This window comes from Brassica rapa, chromosome A03, assembly GCF_000309985.2.
Source record: "Brassica rapa cultivar Chiifu-401-42 chromosome A03, CAAS_Brap_v3.01, whole genome shotgun sequence".
Taxonomy (NCBI): domain Eukaryota; kingdom Viridiplantae; phylum Streptophyta; class Magnoliopsida; order Brassicales; family Brassicaceae; genus Brassica; species Brassica rapa.
This window is the reverse complement of record NC_024797.2, coordinates 24844705-24870510: the sequence shown is the minus strand read 5'-3', so window position 1 is coordinate 24870510 and position 25806 is coordinate 24844705. Positions and strand designations below refer to the sequence as shown.

The window sequence follows — 25806 nt, the reverse complement described above, 5'->3', positions numbered from 1 at the left end:
TCTTGTCGTTAACAATGAAGCTGATCAAAGTCGGAGCTGCTTAATGTTTTTGCTCTAGCTAATTTGTATATGTACTCAGGTATTAATGGAAAGAGAATTGAAATATATCTGCATCCTGGCATCAAGCAAGCCATTAGCTTCTTAAGAGAGAATACAATTTAAACAAAATATTAGAAGTCCATTGTGATTTGTTCTATTTGGCGGTTGCAAAGCCATTATCGGTTAACTTTTAATAATTAATTTTTTGGTAAAATTATCTCTTGGTTTCTTGAGAGAATATCTCTTTTGTTAAAATTCTAGTTATGTTTGCATTCTTGCGAATCAAGTAATTGATATCTGTGAGTATTTTACTATTTGCAAAGCAAACCACGTTTTAATAATAAGTTCCTAGTTCCTAATTCAAAAAGAAAAAGGATGTTTCTCGGGTTTAAATTAGATACCAAAAAAAACACATAATCAGTGTTTTCTATCACAAACAATATTGCGTGATACTAAAAAAAATATGGTTTTTTCTTTTGACCTAGCAGTCATCTTACAAGGAGACACAAAAAGAACGAAGAGGAGATCGAAGGTAATAAGAAGAAGAAGACGTAGAGACATATGTAAGAGCCATGAACCGTTACTGGAGATTCCTTTAGATCTCGTGATAGAGATTTTCACGAGACTCCCTCCCAAATCTCTAATGAGGTTCAAAGCAGTCTCAAAGCTCTGGTCATCCATTGTTTGTTCCCAATATTTCACCAACCTTTCATCATCGCCACGTATATACATGTGGTTGGGCTTCGACGAAGAAAAGATATTAGTATCATCGTCTTCTTCTCCTGACTTGGACAGTTCCTTTGTAATTGACCAAGATTTGACAATCTCAGCGATGAAAGGCTACTCGGTATCTCACGTTTATCGCGGGTTGATGTGCTTTACAAATGGCACAAATGCACAAATTTTTAACACAACCACTAGGCAACTTGTTGTCTTGCCTGAGATAGAAGAATCCAACATTATAGCTGAAGAGTACAAGTTTAGGAAGGTCATATACCGTATCGGACACGACCCAGTTCATGATCAATATAAAGTGGTTTGCATAGTTTCAACACACAATGTTCGAAGGATGGAGCATTGGGTCTTCACACTAGGAGGAGGTGTGTCTAGACAATGGAGAAAGATACCAAGTCCATGTCCACAACATAGTCCTTTCACACAAGGATTGACAATGAATGGGCGTATGTATTACCTAGGTTTGGTTCCTGATTTGCTTTCTCCTGTGTTTGTGAGATTCGATATTAGTTCTGAAAAAATCAGCGTGCTCCAAAATGTTGAAGATGCCTTTTGGTGTCGGTATTATTATACTGAGATTATAGAATACGATGGAAAACTAGCTATTTTAGATTATTCCGATCTTGTAAAAGACGGTGTGATGGAACTATGGGTGAGGGAAGATGAAGAGAAGAATAGTTGGTCAAGGAAGACTTTGGTGTTGCATCCTTCTCATATGAATATGGTCAAAATGCATATAGTCCACAACATGAGTTTGAGGGTACAAGGTACAACTAGAAACGGTGACGTTATCTTGGTTCCTCAACATATTACTGGACCCGACGACCAGTTTATCGTTTTACCTCAAGTTACAACTCTTTTCTACGTGTTTCTTTACAATCTACAAAAGAATCATTTGAGAAAAGTTTACATAAAATCCAACCGCTACAACACCAAAAGATGGGACGTTGTTGGATTTGACGACATTGAGAACTTCATGTCTCTCTAATTGCTTCTGTGGATATATATGTTTATATGTTTCTGCAATCATTTTATTTAATTTTGTTTGGATGTTTTTCTCAACTATAGTTTTTCTTATGAAACGCAGCACATTTTTGTGTCATTAATAAAGCGTTATCGATGTTTGATGCTTCTAAGAACATATTTATTCATAGTTCACAACTTAGGATATCTCACAAAACCAATGAAAACAATTGTATTTAAATGGGAAAATCCATAAATTAAAACACCCCAATTAAATTTCATTTAAGTTTTTTAATGCCCAATTTTTTTACTATGGAGTCTAGTATTTTTTTTCATTTTAATACACCAACTTCTTTTTAAAAGAAAACACTAAGTTTAAAAATTGTGATTATTTTAATACTCAAATCAAACCTTATGATTGATCAAGTTTGATAATTTAAAAATAAAATCTAAACGATAGTAGAAGTCCATTCTGACTTATTTTATTCAGAGGATGCAAAGCCATAAATCCGGTTAATTTTTATTGGAAAAATTTTTTTATGCCAAAAAAATGTCATTGCTCAGGAACCCCGCCAAACGACTCCCACCGTGAAGGACACCGGGAAGACGGGCGATCAAGCACACCTTGTTGAGGGAAAGTTTCACGTCTGGCCTGCTTCCGTGAGATGAGATTCCCACCTGAAAGTTGATCAAGCCATCATCAAACAACAAGATGGAGTGTGCTCCAAGAAACACATTGTATTTTCACTATCGTTCAATCATGGACAATAAATTAATCAAACAAATTTAATACCACATGAAAACAAATCAGTCAATGCGTAAGGAAGAGGAATCTATTTTCATCAATAAATCATGAGCAATTAATTACTTCAAAGTTTCAAAAACGATTCATAGAACTCATACAGATCAGATCATCATCATCATCATCAGATTCCTAACTAAGCAGCTACACTAACTACACTGCACACCTCTCTCATATACACGAGACATGGTTCACATAAGTATCTTCTCTTCTGAGAGTGGCCAAACGCTCCAATCACCACCTGCTATCGCTGGATCGAGCTCAAGCTTGCTCTCGGTAACCCGCTCGGCCAAGTAGCTATTGATCAAATGTATTATCAAGTATCTATTATTTTTTTATTAGAAGACTATGTTTCAAACTAAAATTAAAATTTTAAATGAAGAGGAAGCCAATCTAGTTTCTTATGTGTTTTTCTTGTGCATTTGATTTCTCTTGTTTGTCTCTAAAGTATTCTTTCATTTCGTTAACATTAGTTTTCGCATCTTCATTTTAAAGAGTTATTATATAAAAAATGTTAGGCCTTCAAACTGTAAGAAAGATATCAAATTTAGAATATTTTATGGTTTAAATTTTAGGACTAGCCTTGTTTTTGATATTATCTTGTTACACATCCATATATCTGAAAACAATAGTTATTAACTAGACAAATTCAGTTGTAAGCTATGAATTTTCATAAGCCAAAAATTCAATTTCGTTTGGAAGTGGAAACCACGAAGATTAATTACATGGAGAAGTCAATTAGACATAGTTGAAATTAACTATCCTTAAAGTGATAAAATAAAAATCTTTTGCCAGTCTATACATCATATAGTCCTAACAATCAGTTAAGAGAAAATTAATCCTAACAATTAATATAACCGTACCAAACTCAATAAACCTTAAAGCTTGAATTACTTCTTATTATATGAGACTTGACTTCTTCACATTTTGGAATACAATTTCATAAATTATTCTAGATAGTTTTATAATTGAGATACTTTTTTTTATATATATCTAACTACATCAATTTCATACAAAAGACTTAAACCCAGGTCATTTAGGTTTTTCACCAGATAAATAGCCAATCAAATGAAAAAAAATGTTAATGCTTTTAGAATCCTAATCATGAACTCACATATAACAAATGTTAATGATAAGTCATAACAATAAAAAGAAATTTCATAGAAATTAAGATCAATCCTTAATTTCATGTAATAGTCTGACTTTTGACACACTTATTCTATTACTCTGTACTATCTTATTAACAAAGAACACGTGCCCATCATTACTATTTTATGTTTCTGACATTTGCACCTTGCAGCAGTTTCAACAACATTCCCTTATAAATCCATAAACTATCTTCCTTTGTTTCTTCATCTCTTCTTCCTTCTCTTTCTCTTTCGACTTTCAGCTTGTCTACATCTTTGTTTACCGAAAAAATCAGAGATTTTAAGCCATGATAATTGTGTATTTCTCGCTACCATTAGTTATCCCTTGATGTCGACCCATGTAGAAGCATCCTACACAACCAGCGATGACTTTACGTCATATTCATGTTGTTCCTAGCCATCGCTGGTTGTGTAGGATGTTTCTACCGTTATTCATCTTTATGTAGTTGGAGGTGGAGGAGGGACAGAGGAGTCTGAGGTTTTCGACCTAAAGTCTCAGACTTGGAATCCATTGCCTAGCCTTAGTGAAGACAACGACTACCCTGAGGTTCAGCTTCGTAGAGGAGAGCTATTGGCCACCACAAGTAATCATAAAAAGTATGTGTTTGACCCCAAACAAGGAACATGGAAGGAACATCCAGGGTTTTCTTATACTAGGAATGGACCTTGGTGCGTTATAGACAATGTAAAGTTTAGTGTTTTTAAAGCAAGCTTATGTGGTATGAGTGTGGACACTGGTTCAGTGTTAAGGGTTTGAAAGATGTGTGTACCAAGCCTCATGTTAACCACCATACAACAATTCTGTTAGCTAACCATGGTTGTGGAAGTATCCTAGTTTTATGGGACGAGCTACATTCACTCGAGTTTCAGTGGCCGGGAAAATGCGGAAACATGTCTGCAAAAACAAGAGAATTGGTGTGCGGTGATCAAGTTGAAGAAGTGCTTCTTCGGATTACAGTTAGAGATTTGGGAGAGGTTGTAAGTTTGAATGCTGTGCTTACAGTCCCCAGATCATTTAAGTTATTAAGCTGTATTACCCTTTAATTTACTTTCATCTTTTTGTTTACATTGGTTTTATAGTGAATTTTGGATATTTTATTACGTAGTAGATAGGCCTTACGTGCCTTCTTTCAGTATGTTCATGGACATAATATTTCCGTAGCCAAAGGCTTTCTTGATAACCAAGCAAATTAGGTACTTAATAGCATATGGACAAGTACAGGTTACACTTGGATATACAAACTAGCATAGACCTTTTTAACATGTTGACTTTTTCTACATTTAAATAACTCAAACCTCTTAACTTGGATAGACAAGGCTTTGTGATGTTTGACGGCTAGGTTGTTCTCCTCTGTATCTGGAATAGGCTCCTAGACAAATTCTTGAGCCAAAAAAAGAAATTTCCTGGTAACAATAAAAAGAAGAGTGATGTTGGGGGAAATAATGTGAGAAGAGTTAACTTGGAGCAGGAGGTTAAAATTGATCATACCTTAACTGAGGTGTCTATTCTATTAAAACTAAATTACAAAATAATACTTATTTTTATTTCGTTTTTACAGATTTTTTTAACTAATTCTAACTACTTCATTTGTTGTCTTTTATAATTAAATTGATAGCATTTATTACAAAGTATAAAGCATAACTTACTTATCTTTAAGTGCGCATTTTCCTTTTTTTTTTTTTTTTTTCCCAAATTGTTTTTATTAATAGATGGGCCAAGCCCAGGGCCGAAGCCCAAAGATAACAGAATTTAAACAAAACCCACGAAACGGGCCAGAAGACATAAACAAACAATGGGCCAAGCCCAGGAAATACACGACGGCCACACGGCCAAACAACTAGAAACCGGGCCGTTCGCCCTAGACACTACCGCCGGAGCTCCGAACCTGCAGAGCCTCCGCACGTACACACACGTTCACCGCCGTACTGTCTTCACGCCGGAGGGTTCATCAGATAACCGAGAACGCCTCCGACTTTGGACCACCAGAAACGCTGGACAGTCGAACCGAGAACCGCATAAACTTCTTCTAAAAACTTCATCGCCGTCGCCGGAGAGCTTAAACTGATATCTCATCGTCGGCGACCCACGAACCCCTCACAGATTACAAGAACCAAACCGCCTCTACTAACCTCGATCTAATCTACTCCGCAAAGTCTTCACGCCAGAGAATTTCACCGCCACATCACGGCTTCTCCGACTTTGAACCACCTCAAACACTGGACATGCGAAACGAGAACCACCACTTTCTCCCTTTAAACCCTCGTCACCACCACCGGAGGGCTTCATCGACTACCGAGAAAGCCAACCGCCGTGACCCAAACTCTAACTTTAACCCTAGAAAAAACCCGATCCAAAATCAGATCACAAACCGCTCCAGAAAAGTCCAAAGACCTGGACCCACTTTAGCCGACAGCGCAAGACATAGGGAGTCTTCACCCTCCGGCGACAAACTCGGCGACGGCGAAGCTGGCAAAGCCTTCGTCTCCCGATAACAGAACCGACGTCGACGAGGCTGACTCAGCCTCCGTCTCTCGGAGATAAACCACAAACTGGACAAAACGGACAGCTTCCCCGCGCCAACCTCAACGTGACCGCGCCGTTACTCCAGAACGAGAACCACCGTGGGTGCTTGTTTCAGAGCTAAGGCAAGGCGGAGAGGAGAGGAGGCGAGCTAGAAACGAGAACCACGAGCTTGATTGGTCACACAAAGGAGCTCCGGCGACGGCACGCACGCTCACGCGCCGTCCGTCGCCGGAAAAAAACTAGATCTACTTTATCTCTCCTTCAGTCGTGAAAGCGTTTTTTGTATTATCAAGAATTATTTTTTTCCTTTTTCCTTTTTCTAACTATTTCATTAATTGTATTATCAAGAATTATTTTCCTTTTTCTATTTCTAACTATTTCATTAATTGTATTATCAAGAATTATTTTTTTGGAGACTATGTTTTAGACTATAATTAAAATTATAATTGAAGAGGATTACAATCTAGTTTCTTGATGTGAAGATTGTGCATATGATTTATCTTGTTTGCCTCTCATATTATTCTTTCATGTTTATTAAACATTCATCTTCTCATCTTCATTTTAAAACTTATCATATATAAATGTTATGCCTTCAAATTGTAAGGAAAAAAATTTAAAATTTACTTAAAAATATTTATGGATTTTAAATTTTAAGACCGGCCATGTTTTCGATATCCAAAAACAATAGTTATTAACAAGACCCCAAAACTCGGTAAGTTAGTTTGAAAGTGGAAACCACGAAGCTTATATGGAGAAGTCAATTAGACATGGTGGAAAATAAACTATATTTAAGTAATGCCAGCCTATACATATGAAATAATCATACAATATAGTCGTAACAATCAGTTTCAAAAAAAAGTCCTAACAAATAATACAACTGTACCAAACTCAATAAATTTTAAAGCAATTGACTTGTTATATGAGACACTTGACTTCTTCACATTTTGGCATATAGTTTCAGAAACTATTTTAAAATTAGTTCAGAAATTATTCTAAATAATTTTAAAATCAAGATACTTTTTTATATCTAACTATATCAATTTCATACAATAGAATTAAACTCCAGTTAAGGTTTTTTCACTAGATAATAACCAACCAAATGAACAAATGTTAATACTTAAAAAAATCCTAAGATTCTCATGGACTCAAATATAACAAATGTTAATGATTAAGTCAAAACAATAAAATGACTTTCATAGAATTTAGATCAATCTTTAATTTCATGTGCTCATCTGACTTTTGATGCACATATTATGTAACTCTGTACTATCTTATTAACAAAGAACACTTGCCAGTCATTACTATTTTATGTTTCGTCTGACATTTGCAGTTTCCAACAGCTTCAACAACATTCCCTTATAAATCCATAAACTCACTTCCTTTGTTTAACTACAAAACCAGAGATTTTTAAGCCATGATCATTGTGTATTTCTCGCTACCATTGTTCATATTCATGGTGTTTCTAGCCGTTGCTGGTTGTGTAGGATGCTTCTACATGGGTCGACATCAAGGGATAACTAATGTTGGTGGACCAGCAATGCCTACGGCTTACCCGACTGCACAACAAGCTAACCAAGGTTACAATACCGGAGCTCAGCCTTACCCTCCATCTTCGTATGCTGTCTAGTCATATTGTGTTCCATGGCTGTTATAAAGTTACCCAAGACCCAAATTGTTGTCTTTATTTTCGTGTATTTTATTGGTGTTGTGTTTTAACTTACATTTTGATGATAACTTCAGTTTGTATCATTCAAGTATTTCCGGCCATTATATTTTCTTTGTCAATGTTCCAACACAACAACTACCTTTTGCTTCAACCCCAAAGGTTCCATCTATATAACATGCAAGTGTTCTTTTCCTCCAGAACACAAAATCGTGGCCCCATATATCTCTTTGTTTATAATCACCGAAGAAATTTTATCATCTTTATGGGAAGTTCCGCGTTGAAAATTTTAGGTCGAATACATTAAAAGTACGAGGTCTTCGACTTTCCTTGTATGAGTATAAAAATTGAAGGCTACGATACATATGAGCATCATGACAAACAACACGTATTGAAAGTTGAAACTTACCCAAAATTCACAATGCTGTGATGTCGGAAAATTCTTGGGAAGAAAGCAACATGGAAACAAGAAGAGTAACCCTTTCAAGTGTTTAAAATGCTGTTGGGAGATGTGGTCTTGGTCCGAGAGTAATCTTTGAAGCTGATTAGCTTGGGATTGATTGATTATGCAATCGGATAGAGAATAAGGAGTCTAAACAGATGCTGCTTGACATTAGATTTCTTTGTTAAAATGAAAGTACTGGATATAGTAAAGCACATGAAAATGTTCTCCCACTGAAACATATATGTACGTCTAAAAATCTACTTCTCTCAAAAACTCTAGTTCAATCACTCGTGACTTTTACAAATCGGGTCAAAAGAGAATAAGAAAAGAGATATCAAGGAAAGCGATAACAAACCATAGTTTGATATATCTTTTATATGAGACCGCAACTGTAGTACCTGCAATTTGAAGCTGAACCAAAACGTGGTTATTTTCGGATACGGAATGAAACACAACGAGGAGGTGATTACAGATCCATAATGGTTCATTGTTTATGGAGTAAGACGTAAGAAATATGTTACCTGTAAGCTAAATCTACAGGACGTTATCCATCCTCATACTCGAACTCTGATTCTTTTTACTTATAAAGGAAGTGAGAAGAAACAATTTTGCTGTACAATGACACGACTTCATCACTCAGCTTCACCTCCTCCTCCTTCTTCTTCTTCTCTAAAGTGTTGTGCAAAGAATTCATCTAGTTGCCCCCAATTTGGGATGCCTGACTGGTTGGTATTGTCGGATGGTAACGATCTGATGCATTTGAGGATAAGCTCAACGTGAAGCTTCAACCTGATTATGACAACAAGAACGTTTATTACAGAGGCTAAGTTGTTTTGTTTTTTATGTACGAAGGAAAGATATAAAGTAACCTTTTCTTTGCCTCTGGAGAGCTTATCTCCATGTTGGCCAGCGTTTGGGAAGTTTGTGTGTGAATTATCAAAATCACCTGCCTACAATAATCGTGAAAACGAATTAAGGAGCATGTAAAAAAGAAGTGAGTTTAGAACCTGTAAGATTACTTCCTGGCTATAGCATTTATAAGAAAGATATTTTTTTTGCGCATGCCTGAATGTATATACTATGACAGTTGCATGAATTCTCACCTAAAGATTGCTTGGACATCCGCTTCATGCAGTGTCTCGGACAAGACACGGTGAAGGTAGCCAACTTCCTGTATTGTTAAATGAGAATTAGACAAAATAACACTACTATTATATTTACAAGATTAGTGAATGAGAATAAAATCACCCTCGTGAGTGGCCACGCAAACTCTTTAGTTTGTTTGTTGGTGTCTGGCGGTCTGTTCCACCCCTCAACAACTTTAGGCAACCCATGAAGATGCGCCAATAGCCTCTCTCTCATTATCTGAACTAGTTTTGTGTATATTTCATCTCGATGAACCCTATAATCCTGAGAATTGGCCAGATGCCGAAGTTATTGGAGACCGCCATTTTAAAACTTATATACTAGAAACCTATAGATAACCAACTAGTTTGAACTTTTTCCCAAACTACTTCCTTATCAGGTGTGCAACAACCTCAAAAACCTTACACCATGTAAGAGTAAAGAGACAAAAGGTAGAATGCAGAGAGAAAAACGTACCTGAGCAACTTTATCAATCTCTACCGACAATAGTGGCTTTCTAGTCTCAGGTACTTTTGAAAACATAATTCTTCTGGATTCTACAACCACAAAAAAAAAAGACTGTTATGCATGGGATAATGAGTTAGGGATGATTCAAACAAAAATCATTGGGAAGCTGAAAAGCGGAGAGACTAAGCTGACATCTTAGAAAAATATTGGACATGTAAAAACATCCAACTACCACCATAAGAAACCACATATTTTGGACCAAAAGGTGAATAAGGAAATGCTTGGATAACACCAAGTAAAACATTTTACAGAGGAGAATCAAATGATATGAATATATATAATCTTAGCGAGCATATTATGACTGCAACAGTTAGGGAAAAAGAAGAAGATAAAATATCACATACCAGTAATAATAGTGTAAGTGAAGTCGATTACTTGACTTGCAAGCGCCAAGTGTTTTGCCTTAATAGACTTCAAACCAGACACCTACAGCACGTACGTATGGCCAAAAGGTCAAAAGTAATGAAGATTACATCTGTTTTGTGTGAATAGAAACTAAAATTCTTTTATGTTAAGGTTCAATTGCAGAAGACTACATCTGATTAAAATATAGATCACAGGTTACTAGTTAGAAAACTTAATAAAGCAAATCAGCAATGAAGCTACTATTTTCCTCCATTTAAAGCATATTTTTACCTGCATAGCACCAGCACCCAAAACAAGTTGGCATGTTCTAGTGTTGAAAAATCTCAACACTTCAACAACACGAAGAACAATTTCCGAGGACAAAGCTGGCAAAGAATTGTTCATACCAATGTATTCTGACAACATCTTGAGCAATATTAACCCGCTGCAGACACCAAAGGAAATGCACCAGCTTAACTAACATTTCAAGCCTGGACAGCAACTAAATATTAAGCAATCTAAACCTATCAAACGCTAGAAATAGTTAATAATGCATAACAAGAAAACTAACCGACTAGACAAAGGTTAAAATGCATAACATGAACACTAACCAGTTTACCATGTGGTAACCAACTCCTTGATAGAAAAGGTTAGATTTTCCGTGCGCCTTCTGATTACTTTGATTATTCGTAACAGAACCAGCCTTGACTGTAGATTTCACTTGTGCGTTACTACCTGCAGCACCTTCACTAGATTCCGATTTTTCGTTTCGTGATACAGTACTTTGATCTTCAGTTCCTGAAGTGAGAGACCCATTGAGAGGAAGCGGGTTTCTGTGTGTTTTAATATCAGCATCATCACCTTTCCCAGAAATCAACTCCTGGGATGCAAAAAGGGAACTGATTATGGATTGGAATTCTTCGGGAACATCTATCTCATCCCATGTTTCTTGATCAAGCACGGCTTTTAGTTTTGTCATCTACAGTAAAGCAAAATACAAATTAGAGTAACGACCAGAACTCTTGATATTGAAAGAAATGTGATGGTAAACTAATTACGGAATATGCATCTATGGGATTAAGTCAACATAGCTCAACACTACTCGGTTATAAAATGTACTTTTCACAAATTTTGTCATCCATGAAACTAAAAAAAAATAACTACATGTCCTTTCTGTAAAATCTATAACCATTTATATACAGAGACTAACCCGAGCTTCATGCTGGGAATCTACAAAGGCTTTGGCTTGTGATTGCAGCGTCCCACGTATACTAGATCCCAACCGTCCGCCAATCTGTGAATTTCCAAACAAATGTCACGCAAGAATAACCAATGCAATTTCTTATCTCTTTTATGAGGAGAAGTTTTGAACAAATACCTTCTCCGTAACTGTTATAAATTCTTGGGTGAGATCATAAATGCTCATGAACTCCTGCAATTTCAATTTTGGATGAAGAAGAGCACGGACTCCTAGTAGCTTTGCCCATCTAGCATGAGTAACCTCACAGGCCGCAAAGACAGCTTCTGTGTTTTCTCTCAAGACATCGGCCCTATATGGAGAAGAAAAAACTAAATACTGTTCCAAGCATAACAAAGCTTGTGTTGCAGGCAACTACGACAATTTGGAACATATAAACATAAATAAAATAGAAAACCTGAAGTTTCTTGACATGTTCATCAAGTTTGTTGCGTCGCTTGATTTTCTCTGCAATGAAGGGGTCTTTGAGGTAGTCTTACCCAATGGAGAAGACACTACCTGTCCGCTTTGGAAACCTGATTCCTGGGCTGATTCGGCCGCTATAGCACCAACAGCAATTGCAGCTGCAACGGAATCAGCTGCATAATGTCCATCGATATTGCAGAGGATCCATTCAATTGCTTTTTTCACTTCCGAAGCCCGGACGAGATGTGCCTGCATTCACTAAATGAAATGAAATCATATTACATCTTATGGTAATAGAGAAACAGGACATGTAAATATAGAAGGTGAACTAATATTATGAAGCATGAACTACTAAATCTTCACGAAACAGCAATACCAAAGATAATTTATATGAAGTGAAAGGTCCCAAACCTCAATATAGTAGATGTATCAAAATCAAACTAAAACTGCTGCCAAAGGTTTAACATAAGTGGACATATATGTAGTATCTCCTATGATGTTTGTTAACGTAATTAAAAGTCCTATAACTGATGCATATATTACCTGAACAATCCTAAATATAGCAGTTAAGAGATTAACAAACGCCTCCGATGACAGAGTCCTCAACTTGCTTGCGAGAGATAAGCCACCACCTGTAGTAGCACTAGGAATAAGCATGGATTCTAGAGTGACAAATTACCACTGAAGTAGAATACATTATCATAAGAAAGGATAAAAAATTTCATTGTAGTCCTAAAAGTAAGTTTCGGCCAACATTCATTAAGTAGACTAATTTCTTCCACTGATGTTTCAGCCAGGTCTCAAATCAAATTAGAGAACAAAAAGAAAACAAGCATGTGAATATTGGTATTTCACATTTTTCACGTGCTAAACTTATCTTCAACTATGATTTCATGCAAAAACTAATTCACATGACAATCTAACTACATAGCAATAACAGATATAATTTTACCATCAACATCTACTGAGCGCTCCCCATGTGAAAAGTCAGACTCCAGCGATCTTGCAACAAGAATTGGAAGCAGCTCAGCAACTGCGTTCTTGATTGCATTTTTCATTTCAGATGTTAGTGCCTCACGATACATCCTCAAAATTGAGGGGAACTTTGCCTACGGAATACAGTCCAAGAAAAACAAATAAGGAACTGGATTCAGAATAAAAACTTAATGAGCACTACAAACCAACAATAATGACCAGAGACAGCTCTAACGAAGAAATTAAAACAGTAAAGCATTGTCAACCTCAATGGTAACATGTGTTGAAAAATAATCAGGACCGGCCACTCACCGTTCTTAGCAATCCAATTACTAGAGGAAGAAGCCGATCACATAAGGTAGACGTATCTTCTTCTTCTTCTAGCTTAACCTGCAAAGGTGAAAGATAAGATTCATGCTGAATATTATTCTCGTTCTTTTTCTGATTAATCTAGAGCTTCTGACAGGTTAAGATCTTCTACTTAGTTTTTACACCCACAACTAAGCTCCACGTAGTACAAAAGAAGCGCCCGAATTCATTAAAATTTGCATTTTCGGATGAGACTTACTTCATCACCGGTCTCCTGGTTAGATGAAATGGATCCCCGTTTTTTTGCTGAAGATAGGATCAGTACATCTATTTCCCCAGTATTGTGTATTGAGATACGCATAAATTCTGCTGTGAGAATACTACAAAGAAAAATCAACAATCCATCACACAATAGACTAAATAAACAAAATAAAAGATGAGAGTGATAGGGAAACATGACTAGTAAACATAGAAGGTGAACTACTAAATCATCTTCACGAAACAGCAATACCAAAGAAAATCCATATACTAAACATTTAATTGACACAAATGACTAGTTTGCTACAGGTTGTACAAAAATTCCAAGAGGCTGAACAGCAAAACTAGAAACGTAATCCCAAGACCACATTTTCACCTCTTATCTACAAGAATTGAATTCAGAATTAGTCGGTTGCTATGGTAGGTTACTTGGCACAATTAACATGAAAGTTGGTTGCTTCTCCCAAAGGTTCAACAGCAAAACTAAAACATAATCACTAGATCACATTTTTCACATCTTCCCTAAACATTAAATTCAGAATCGGCGTTAAAACAAAAGCTCGAAAAGCTTCTCCCAAAAGAGCATTACAAGCAGACTGAATCTAACATATTTTCGTCATTATCATAACCCGAAAAGAGACGCACCTGTTTATGGAATCAATGGAAATAGTAACATGATCACGAAGATGACGGAAGCAATGTAGACCAGTTAGCTCATCTCCAGCCTACAAAAAAAAGACGGAAACCACTTTAGCTTCTCAAGAAAAAGCACCCTCAAAACAACAATCACAAACAAAACTCACCAACAAGTTCTGAAGATCGTCAGTTATATCCAAAGCCCCAGCACAATCTGCAGACGCAACAAGCTGGAACAATAAAGAATCAAACATCCACACACACAAAAAGCATCCAACTTTGAAACACTACTCTAACCAAAACCAATCATAAAAAAATAAAAAAAATTACCAATTTGAGTGCAGTGAGAGCTTGGTTAACATACAAAATAACCCTCAATTTACGCTGCAGCTCCAACAAATTAACCCTAGTCGAGCTCAGCTCCTGAATCCGCCTCGCCGACTCCACCAAACTCCTATCGATCACCCGAATCGTCTCTTTCAACTCACGGATCCTCCCACACCCCTCGACGATCTTCACATTTAAATCCTCCAGCTGTCCCTGCGCCTCGAAGAACGAATCGGACCTCACCGAGATCTCCTTCACGAGATGCATCTCCACAACATCGAGATACTGCGATAACTTCTCCTGAAGCGCTAGATTCTCGTTCAAGCTCGAGAAGGGGCACGCGGAGCGGAATGTGGCTCCGTCCTCTAACGCGAAATCCTCCTTGAAGTAGAGGGAAGGGACCTCGCGGAGGCAGGAAGCTAGACCGGACACGTGGCGCTCCTGATCGAGGTCGGAGCTCGATTCCTCTTTAGTGTGGTTTATGATGTCTTCGAATCTGTTGTGGGAGTCGGAGATGGAGGAGAGGTAGGTGTTGAAGTCGGATCTGGTTAGGTCCGAGCCGGGGAGCTTTGTTGCGGCGAGGGGGGAGAACTCGGAGGGGGATACGGAGGATGACCACCAGCCGACCCAGGAGGCGTCGGTGCCGTAGACGCCGGATTTGCCGACGTGCGGGTTGTTGAGGATCGAGGCGAGGCTTTGGCTGCTTGCGTCGGAGATCGATTTGGTTAAGGGTGAATGTGATGAAGAGGAGGAAGAGTGGCCGAGATCTAAGCTGGATCGGTTGCTGTTTCCGATGGACCTTCCGGTTAAGGAAGGGTGAGGATCCATGAGGGCTCAGGAGATCAAAATCATGAAACGAAAGTGAATTTGAATTTCGAAATGGGATTAGAGATTTTGGAAGAGAGTGGATCGAATCGTGTGACAAAAATGGTGAGGTTTGGATCTGGACTGAGGAAGAAGCCTCTGGGTCGAGACTTCGGTGAGATGGTTCGAGTCGAGAGGTGGGGGTGGTCGTGACTCGTGAGAAGTGCTGGGTATCACTGAGAAGATACAGTGGACGGTCGATTAACTATCCACGTCATCTACATAAAAAGAAATATTTTATTAATATCGTAATTGTAACATGATCCGATTATTTGCATTCTGTTTTCATTCCATTGAATAAAAATATAGTTTTCATGGTGTATTTGTTAACTGTTATTGTTTTGTTAATCTCTGTAATAATAATACAATCGATTATCTGGTTCTTTCGTTGTCAAAAAAAAGAAAGATTATCTGGTTCTTCATCAACAATCAACAAATTCTTACACCTCTTGTTGTGAGTTACGACAAAAGCATTACACTTAATCATGTTCTGCTTCAGACAGACTCGTCTCTAGCAGATAATTTATTTCATTATGGTGTGCTTCCACCGTTACTCTTAATATATCTACATTGACACATTCTCTGCTATCGATGGAACCAAAAGATAGCTAAAAGCCATAGTAATAATAATATCTCTGAAGCTGTATCTACAGAAGAAACAGATGCTCAATGACAGGTGAGGCTATTGTTGTGGCCAAGATAAGTCAGCTCTGCGAGGAAGAAGACGAGCTACTGAAGAAGAAAGTAAACTTGAGGGTTTTAAAATGGATGTAACCGAAACTGAGTCATCTTCATTAACATACCATAAACCAATGGAGTCTTGACGGCTGCTTGTGTTATAACATACCATTCCACAAGCTAACTTGATTAAGCTAAGCAAAGAAGAAGGTCCTAATTGTGGGTTTCAACATTGATGATTACACAAGCTCACTTGATGAATCCTCAATTAACAACCGTGCTTCATAGATGCAACCAAAACTGAGAGTCTTCTTCATCATCCCATGAATCAGAGGGGTTTCTACCAACGTTTGTGTGTGTTATCTCAGACACAGTTGATGCTTCCACAAGCTCACTTGACGAATCTCCAATGGAATAAGAAAATCCTAGCGGATTGAAATGCGGCATCTGTGGAACCAGAGAAGACGTGTTCTTGTGTACTGGAGGTTTCTTAGTTGATGCTTCCACAAGCTCACTTGATGAATCTCCAATTGAAGAAGCAAATCCTAGTGGACTCGAGTGCAGTGTCTCAGAAGCCATGGAAGATGTGTTCTTATGGATTCTTCGTTGCTTAGTTGCTGGTCCCACAAGGTCACTTGATGAATCTCCAATTGAAGAAGACAATCCCAGCTGATTCGAGTACAGAGATGTGGTCTTGTGAACTGGTATCAACGATGGGTGATCAAAAATGCAAGTAGGACCGGAGATGCAGCTTCCAGTGTGAAAATACGAGGCACACACAGGTTTTCCCTGTTGAAAGAGTAGAGAAAAAAATTGAGCGTGAAACACACAGACGAATGCAATGAGATGGACAAAACAGACGTCAGGTTGAAGTCAAACAAGAGTTTACTGTTGGATAGTTGTATGATGAAGTCCAAAGAAAGGAAAATTGACGTCTGTTACCACTAGTTTATGCGTAGCTTACCGGGCGTAAGGGGAGGCCTTCGAGGTTCAAGGAACCCTCCGGCACAGAGGTTTCCGTGTCTTTTGGATGATGAAATGGATGAGAACGATGCTTGTTCTGAGATTCAGAGTTGCACTCTTTTCTTTTACCTATTAAATTCGGAGGTTTGAGATCACTAGGCTGTTTATCTGTGAGAGTTTTCTCTACTGTTTCCTTCCATTTCCTGCAGAGACAAAAAGTACAGTGAACTGGAAAATCAAGAGTGTTCTTGATGGTTGAATTTGAGCAGAAAAAGTTTCTGAATTTGATCGTACTTGATAAGCTGTTGAGCTAATCTCTTAGCATTTCCCGTTCGACGCCTCTGCACTAAATTCACAAGCCGCCCGATATTACTTCCCTAAAGTGACAAAAAACTATGAACAATCGAAGAATCAAGAGTGTTCTCTATACGAATTTGATTGTGGTCATATTACCTGAAGATCTTTCAGTGTTATGTCCACATATTCCAGTTTCTGAAGCAACTCAACCAAAGCTTCTTCAGACTGAAACACAAACAAATAAATCTATCTTTAAAGCTGAAATCAAATACAAAGGAAACAACCTAGATTCAAGCAAAAAAAAATTAAGAAAACCAGATCAGGATCTTCAAGTTTCTCCTGAATTTTAAGAATACTCTTCTTCCTGTCATCACACAAAGTAGCAAACGGATCGAAATCGTCATCGTTGTCACCATCAACCGATTTCTCTCTTACTTCTTTTTCCTCCATTGTCTTCTCGTTAACCCTCATGTCAGCCCTAGGGACCGTATTTTCTCGCTTCTTTTTTCTTAAGCTCAGAATAACAGATTCAATAACTCTCTTCAATCGACATCTCGTGTATGGTGGTGCTTTATCCTCCACGCTAGATAGATTCATGGAAGCAGCAGGACGTTTGGCGCTAAGGGTAACCACAACTTTCAAGTTTCTTATCTCTGGTGGCAGGTGTTGAAGTCTGTCACAGTTCTCCAGATCTAGTGTAACAAGTTTACTGAGACCACCGATTGATGATGGCATTTCTCTTATGGCAGTCCCAGCTAGATATAGCTCTTTCAGGTTCGGTGAGAAATCCGGAAAGTCCTCAAGTTCTAAGCAGCCGGAAAGATTGAGAACTTCAAGAGCTTCTAGATGAACCGTGGTAGGCATTGTTTGCAAATGTGAACAGTCTTTAAGACTCAAGAAAATAAGCTTGTGGTGATGAAGAATAGATGAGTTAACTTTAACCAGACTCGTACATCCTTCAAGATCAATATGCTCAAGGTTCCTGGCCTTTGAAAGCCTTGGGAATTTAATCAACCGTCGTGAGTGACTCAAAATGATCCTCTTTAGGTTCTCAAGATTCTGTTTACAACAGCAACAACAAAATGGCTCATCAAGTAAGAGCTAATTACTTTATCTATGCAGCAGATAACACTATAATGTCAAAACATACCTTTGTTCCCTTCCATAGTTTTGTCATGTTGCTATAGGGCATGTTCAGTTCTACAATATTTTTAGGATTGAATTTCCGAGGTAAGGATTCTAAAGGACATCGTTCCCAGTGGAGTAGACGTAGCTCATCAGGCAAAGAGTACAGGCCTTGAGGTAGAGATACGTTGCAATGATTTTTAGAAGTTGGACTGTAGAGCTTGAGGAATCTAAGTCTATATATCTTCTCAAAAACAGTAGGACTCAGCTCAACTGTCAAGCCAGTTGAATCGAGAAATATGCCTTCAATTGCTTCTGTTCCCTGAAGAAAAATGGCAAATGAGTTCAGAAACATAAGCTTCTAAGTGTACAAAGGAACCTAAACAGTATTCTAAATTTCAGTGGAAGTAATAGATATACATTTTCTAGCAGTGGAAGTAACAGATATACATTTTCTCTGACTTACTGAGTTGTTGGTCAGCACATCAACAATGTCAGAAGGATCCCACAATCTGCTACGCTTCCCTGTCTCACTACTCTCTTGACAAACAACAAATCGACCCGTGTCTTGGAAAATGTTGAGCATTTCTATTTTGTTATCTACAATGCTGATGAGAGACTCATCAATGAGACCATAGATTCCTAACTCTGTAAGAAAACCGCAACCATCTAGGATGTTCACTACATAATCTTTATTCTCCCCTCGGAAAAAACATGCAAGGTCCAAAAATGTATTCTTCTCGTTGCCATCTAGTACATTAAAACTTCTTTTGAATGCATCCTGAATCTCAACTAAAGGATTTTGACGCAATCTTTTCAGATGTTGCTTCTCATCTTTAATACATTGATTTTGTAAGGACGATCCTAAGGCACACAGAGCCAATGGTATCCCACTAGCGTAGTTTACCAGCTCCGAGACCAATGACGTGCTTCCCTTCCAATTTTGTTCAGTGGCAAACTGGCTGCAAAGCTGAAGAGACTCACGCTCGGATAGTTTCTGGATTTCGTAAATCTCTTTAGCGTTACACTGTACCAGAACTTGCCTATTTCTAGATGTTAAGATGAGTGTATGTCCACCAGAAAACCAGCCAAACCCTCCAACCAAAAATTCTGCATCTCTAGCACTACTCACGCCATCAAGAACAACGAGAACCTTTTTACTAAGGAACCTATCCCTTATGAAACCTAGTTTAGTATCACATGCGTCTATAGTAACCTTTTCTTCCCCAGAGATTCTCGAGAAGAATTCATCACGCAAATGACTCAGCCCTCTCGTTTGACACACTATATGGAAGTCTGGCAGAAAGTAGCAGACGTCATATCTCTCAGCTTGTCTTCTGAAAATTTCTCTAGTGATGGCAGTTTTCCCTATGCCAGCCATACCCCAAAGTCCAACAATATGTGGGGCTGAGAAATGAGAACAATTTAGTAAAGACAATATACTTTGTATTTGAAGCCTTCCTCTTAGTTTCATGTTAGTTTCAGAATTGAGCAGCAAACAGACATCACTAACAATACTCTTGGCAAGTATAACATCTTCCCTGTGAAGAAAATATATCAGAATCAAAGACATTTACCACACCATACTGAGAAAAGAGAGAAAATATTTACCCTTTCATATACTGATATTTGTTGATGGCAGTTAATGTGGGAACTTGGGATGACAGAACTGAATGCTCAAGTCGTGAGAATGCTCTTCGAAAGGAGCCACTTTGACCCCTAATGTCTGACACCTTCACTTTAAAAAATACCGGAAGAAGCACAAAGTTGTTTGCTTTCGAATAGTCCAAGATTGCCACAAATTTATCCAGACACTGTCTAGAAGAAGCATAGTTGTTGGAGAAAATGATAATACCCACCCGTGATCTGTGCAGCATCTCCACACCAGCCAATGTGCTCTTTGTAAGATCATATATCAAAGGGGTAAAGCCACGGAGACACAGCTCTTTGGAGATATAGCTGATGAAGTATCTCTCCTCGGAGTCCTGGTTGTCACCACCAGAAACCAGTAAAATACCGTCGAACCCTGTAACGCTATGCCTAGGACTTCTTAGCTGGAGAGGAGTTTCAACTTCCTTGAGTTTCTCAGAGGCTGTGGCCAATGATGTTAAATCCTGACACTGTCCGAGAACAGCTTCGCGCCTTCTAAAGCCAATGAAGAGCCTGCTGCTGTCCGTAAAAAGCCGCTGCAAGAAAACAAAGTCTCCGACACCAAGCTGCTTCTCCTTAACGTAGTTGCTCCAACCTTTGGTCAAGACGTAGCGTTGGCTAACGTTGAGGTCTGTGAACCCGAACTGCCATGGCTTGCCTTCCTCATCCTCTATTCTAAGGATCTGTTCAGTACCTCTGACGACGACGGTGACTAAGCGAAAGTACTTACCAACGTCCTCGTTGGCGGTGACGACATTAGTGTCAAGGTTACTGAGATCGCTGGTTGTCAAACATTTCTCGAAGAGAATCTCCATTGAATTTGACCAGTGTGATCTGCGAAATGGGAATTAGCAAAAAAAATATCAAATGGGAAGACTCACTGTTCATAGTACAATCATTTTCACCTACCCACCTCATTGATTTGTGTGTGTTTATAACATTGTTAAACCCCACTTGATTTATTAAATATATCCAATTTAGCTTTCAAAATAAGATCCCAAAGTTTTTATGCTTATCCTCATTTCATACCTCGAATTCCTCTTCCATGGCTGCCGCATCTTCCTGCAAATCAGATCCTTCCCGCCGGCAGTACGACGTCTTTCTCAGCTTCCGAGGCGCAGACACGCGCCACTCCTTCACGTGCTATCTCCTCGATTTTCTTCGCCGGAAAGGGATCGACGCTTTCATCGACGAGGAACTCCGGCGAGGCAACGATCTCTCGGGGCTTCTCGAACGAATCGAGCAATCGAAGATCTCAATCGTCGTTTTCTCCGAGAATTACGCGAATTCCGCGTGGTGCTTAGAGGAACTCGCGAAGATCATGGACTGCAAGAGGACTTTCGATCAGGTGGTTTTGCCGGTCTTCTACAAAGTTCCGGCGTCGGACGTGAGGTACCAAACTGGGAAATTCGGAGCTCCGTTCGAAAGATCTGAAGAGGTCTTCCAGGGATCTGAACACAGAGTCCCGGCGTGGAAAGAAGCTCTAAGAGCTGCATCTGACATCGCCGGCTATGTGCTCCCGGAGAGAAGGTACCTTAGCCATATGAAATTGGATCTGAATTATCCGGTTTAGAATTTTAACTGAACTCCGGTTTAGAATTGGTTGAGTCTCGGTTTACCTTTTTAAGGGACTCGAGTCGTGTGTTTCAATGAGCTCCGGTATATCATTTGGTTAAGTCTCGGTTTACTCTCTCGATATGGTTTAATAATTGGATCTGAAATTTTCGGTTTAGGATTGTAATTCAAGTCCGGTAGAATTGTAAGTGAATTCCGGTTTATATTTGGTTGAGACCTCGGTTTACCTTTTTAAAGGAGGTTGAGTTGAGTGTTTTCATTGAGCTCCGGTATATCATCTGGTTAAGTCTCGGTTTACTCTCTGGATGATGCTGGCTCAGTGGCTCGAGTTTAATTGAATTACGGTTTACTAATAGGAACCTTATTCATGCCAAGTTAGGTGCTTTGCGTTGTATCACTCTTGTAGTTTCTAATGCAAGTCAACAAAATTTCATGAAGATTAAACTTTTCTCCTTTTTAGTTTCATTGTTAACCTTACTTTTGTTGACGTGATGATGCATTTTGGCAGCCCGGAGTGTGACTTTGTTGACAAAATTGCCAAGGAAACGTTCAAGGTGCTAAACAAGCTGTCTCCATCAGAATTTCGAGGTCTTCCGGGGATCGAATCTCGTATGATGGAGCTAGAAAAGTTAATTGACTTTGAAGAGACAAGTTGTGTGCGGATCGTCGGAGTTCTTGGCATGGCTGGGATTGGCAAGACAACTGTTGCAGACTGTGTCTATAAGCAGAACTACAATCGCTTCGATGGTTACTGCTTTCTTGCAAACGTTCAGAACGAGTCAAAGCTCCATGGATTAGATCATTTGCAGCGGAAACTCCTCCGTAAGTTATTAGATGAAGACAATCTTGATGTTGGAGCTCCTGAAGGTGCGCATGACGCCTTTAAAGATAGACTTGGGAACAAGAAACTATTTATTGTGCTTGATGATGTGGCTAACGAAAATCAACTAAGAAATCTTATTGGTGGAGCGGGAAAGGAGCTGTACCGAGAAGGAACACGGATTGTTATAACAACAAGTAACAAGAAACTCCTAGAGAAGGTTGTGAATGAAACATACGTGGTTCCGAGGTTGAGTGGAAGAGAGAGTCTAGAGCTTTTCTGCTTGAGTGCGTTTTCTAGTAATCTCTGCGCCACTCCGGAGCTAATGGACTTATCAAACAAGTTTGTGGATTATTCTAAAGGGCATCCACTAGCTCTGAAGCTGTTAGGTTCTGATCTATGTCAAAGAGATAAGTCTTACTGGAAGCTGAAATGGGAGAGGTTGCAGAGAAGACCAGATGGGAAGATCCATGACGTGCTGAAAGTGTGCTATGAGGAACTATGCGAGGAAGAACAGAGCATTTTTCTGGATGTTGCTTGCTTCTTTAGATCAGAGAAGTTGGATTTTGTTTCGAGTGTTCTGAGCACTCACCATACCGATGCTTCTACTCTGATTAGTGACCTTATTGACAAGTGCTTGATAACAGTCTCGGATAACCGGCTTGAGATGCATGACTTACTGCTTACAATGGGGAGGGAGGTTGGTTATGAATCATCCATCAAAGAGGCTGGTAACCGCGGGCGGTTATGGAACCAAGAAGACATTTGTCGCGTTTTAAAGTACAAAACGGTGAGCCAGAATGTTTCATTTGTCTTATGAATGTGATTCTTCTATTAGGCTTTTTTATTGACATTATATTTTTCCAGGGTACTGCAGAGATCAGAGGCATCTTCTTAGATATGTCTAATGTAGATAGCATGAAGCTAAGTGCTGATATTTTCGCGAGGATGTGGAATCTTAAGTTCCTCAAGTTCTACAATTCTCATTGTTCCAAGTGGTGTGAGAATGATTGTCGATTACGTTTTCCCAAGGGTCTTGATTGCTTTCCAGATGAGCTGGTTTATCTCCACTGGCAAGGGTACCCTCTGGAGTATCTACCATCCAACTTCAACCCGAAGAAACTCGTTTATCTTAATCTGCGTTATAGCAACATTATGCAACTGTGTGAAGATGAGAAGGTACAAATTCAGCTTTAAAGTGTTAGTTAGTACTTATTATGTATGTGGTTGTTAAATTATTGATCTGCTTATTGCAGAACACAGGAGAGTTAAGGTGGGTCGATCTCAGTTATTCAAAAGAGTTGATGAATCTAACTGGCTTGTTGGAAGCTCGTAAACTCGAGAGACTGAATCTTGAAAACTGTACAAGTTTAACCAAGTGTTCAGCGATCCGGCAGATGGACAGTCTTGTTTCACTGAATCTCAGAGATTGCATAAACCTCAAGAGTCTTCCAAAGAGAATCAGTTTGAAGTCTCTGAAGTTTGTTATCCTCAGTGGATGTTCAAAACTCAAGAAATTTCCAACAATCTCGGAAAACATAGAATCTCTGTATTTGGATGGCACAGCGGTTAAAAGAGTTCCTGAATCCATAGAAAATCTCCAGAAACTTACCGTGTTGAATTTGAAGAAGTGTTCCAGGTTGATGCATCTCCCTACCACTCTTTGCAAGCTGAAGTCTCTTAAAGAGCTGCTTCTCTCTGGATGTTCAAAGCTAGAGAGTTTCCCGGACATCAACGAAGACATGGAAAGCTTAGAGATTCTGCTCATGGATGATACAGCCATCAAACAAACTCCCAGAAAAATGGATATGAGCAATCTCAAGCTGTTCTCATTTGGTGGATCTAAAGTCCATGATCTCACGTGTTTGGAGCTGCTGCCTTTCTCTGGCTGCTCGCGGTTATCAGACATGTATCTCACAGATTGTAATCTGTACAAGTTGCCAGACAGCTTTAGCTGCTTATCCTTGCTGCAGACTTTATGCTTGAGCAGAAACAATATCAAAAATCTACCTGGAAGCATCAAGAAACTTCATCATCTCAAATCTCTTTACTTGAAGCATTGTCAACAGCTCGTTTCTCTTCCAGTGCTTCCATCAAATCTGCAGTATCTGGATGCTCATGGCTGTATCTCACTCGAAACAGTGGCTAAACCCATGACGCTTCTTGTGGTAGCTGAAAGGAACCAGTCTACTTTCGTCTTCACTGATTGTTTCAAGCTAAACAGAGATGCGCAAGAAAGTATTGTGGCTCATACTCAACTCAAGAGTCAAATACTAGGGAATGGATCTCTTCAACGTAACCATAAGGTCCAACTCTCTTTACTCTGTTATTATTCAAGTGACATTTTTATTCACATCACATGCTTAAACATTCTTTTTAATCATTTCAGGGACTTGTTTCGGAGCCTTTAGCTAGTGCAAGTTTTCCAGGAAACGATTTGCCATTATGGTTCCGCCATCAGAGAATGGGATCTTCAATGGAAACCCACCTGCCTCCACACTGGTGCGACGATAAGTTCATCGGACTTTCTCTCTGCGTAGTTGTCTCATTCAAGGACTATGTAGATAAAACCAACCGATTTTCAGTGATATGCAAGTGCAAGTTCAGAAACGAGGACGGTGATTGCATCAGCTTTACTTGTAATCTCGGAGGATGGAAAGAGCAATGTGGATCATCATCTAGCCGCGAAGAAGAACCAAGAAAGCTTACCTCTGATCACGTCTTCATCAGCTACAACAACTGCTTCCACGCCAAGAAAAGCCATGATCTCAACCGATGCTGCAACACCACAGCCTCGTTCAAGTTCTTTGTTACTGATGGTGTATCCAAAAGAAAGCTAGATTGCTGTGAGGTGGTGAAATGTGGGATGAGCTTGTTATATGCACCTGATGAGAATGATTGTAGATTGCAGGGACTACATGAGAGTAGCCTCGAGAAAGCGGTATCTGGAAAAGAAACTGAAACCGCAATGGATGAAGCTGTTGTGTCCAAGAGAGGCCGTTTCTGTATACAAGAAGAAGAGCTAATAAACGGGAAAAGAATAAAGGAAGAACTCTCTTTTGCTGAGTATGAGTGTTCTGTTCATCGTTACATAGAGCCAGCAAAGCCTAATATCTGGTAATAAGTAAAGATCAATCATGACAATTATTTTCATAGAGAAAAATTCCCTAGGATAAAATTTTTTAGTTTATTTTCACAAAATATGTTATTTTGATCGTTTCTTCTTTAAATGCTATTTTGTGATAAAAACTTAAAAAAAAAAATTTTAAGAAATTGTCCTAACTTTTATTGCGGAGAGAAAACTATTATACATAATTATATTTTTAATTTAAAATTATTGCATGATAAA

General features: G+C 38.8%; 4 protein-coding genes across 6 annotated transcripts; 2 read left to right on the top strand and 2 right to left on the bottom strand.

Annotated features, from left to right (window-relative positions):
- Positions 1-45: 45 nt before the first annotated feature.
- LOC103861058 (F-box/kelch-repeat protein At4g19930-like) lies at positions 46-7895 on the top strand. Its single transcript, XM_033289009.1, has one exon. The coding sequence runs from the start codon at positions 503-505 to the stop codon at positions 1760-1762; it is 1260 nt and encodes a 419-aa protein (XP_033144900.1). The 5' UTR covers positions 46-502; the 3' UTR covers positions 1763-7895.
- A 586-nt stretch (positions 7896-8481) lies between these two features.
- Positions 8482-15616, bottom strand: LOC103861057 (vacuolar protein sorting-associated protein 54, chloroplastic). 2 transcript variants are annotated; one of them, XM_033289006.1, is made up of 20 exons: positions 15451-15616; positions 14489-15386; positions 14326-14388; positions 14168-14247; positions 13524-13644; positions 13268-13345; positions 12933-13089; positions 12524-12612; positions 11973-12229; positions 11696-11867; positions 11528-11611; positions 10929-11296; positions 10609-10762; positions 10317-10398; positions 9922-10001; positions 9568-9729; positions 9423-9490; positions 9189-9269; positions 8841-9108; positions 8482-8730 (listed from the first exon to the last, which is right to left on the bottom strand). In XM_033289006.1, the coding sequence occupies exons 2-19, from the start codon at positions 15311-15313 to the stop codon at positions 8952-8954; spliced, it is 3078 nt and encodes a 1025-aa protein (XP_033144897.1). In that variant the 5' UTR covers positions 15314-15386; positions 15451-15616; the 3' UTR covers positions 8482-8730; positions 8841-8951. The 2 variants fall into 2 exon arrangements, with proteins under 2 accessions (XP_033144897.1, XP_033144898.1); XM_033289007.1 differs by lacking the exon at positions 15451-15616 and having other exon boundaries at positions 8841-8884; positions 8927-9108; positions 14489-15313.
- A 206-nt stretch (positions 15617-15822) lies between these two features.
- Positions 15823-21327, bottom strand: LOC103861055 (disease resistance protein RPP2A). 2 transcript variants are annotated; one of them, XM_009138764.3, is made up of 9 exons: positions 21092-21327; positions 20024-20896; positions 18879-19953; positions 18438-18734; positions 17603-18346; positions 17444-17512; positions 17285-17367; positions 16992-17193; positions 15823-16816 (listed from the first exon to the last, which is right to left on the bottom strand). In XM_009138764.3, the coding sequence occupies exons 1-9, from the start codon at positions 21118-21120 to the stop codon at positions 16310-16312; spliced, it is 3879 nt and encodes a 1292-aa protein (XP_009137012.1). In that variant the 5' UTR covers positions 21121-21327; the 3' UTR covers positions 15823-16309. The 2 variants fall into 2 exon arrangements, 1 of the variants encoding a protein (XP_009137012.1); XR_631459.3 differs by having other exon boundaries at positions 16400-16816; positions 17285-17336.
- Positions 21095-25786, top strand: LOC103861056 (disease resistance protein RPP2B). Its single transcript, XM_009138765.3, has 5 exons — positions 21095-21592; positions 22146-23247; positions 23325-23636; positions 23714-24763; positions 24847-25786. The coding sequence occupies exons 1-5, from the start codon at positions 21108-21110 to the stop codon at positions 25576-25578; spliced, it is 3681 nt and encodes a 1226-aa protein (XP_009137013.1). The 5' UTR covers positions 21095-21107; the 3' UTR covers positions 25579-25786.
- Positions 25787-25806: the final 20 nt, after the last annotated feature.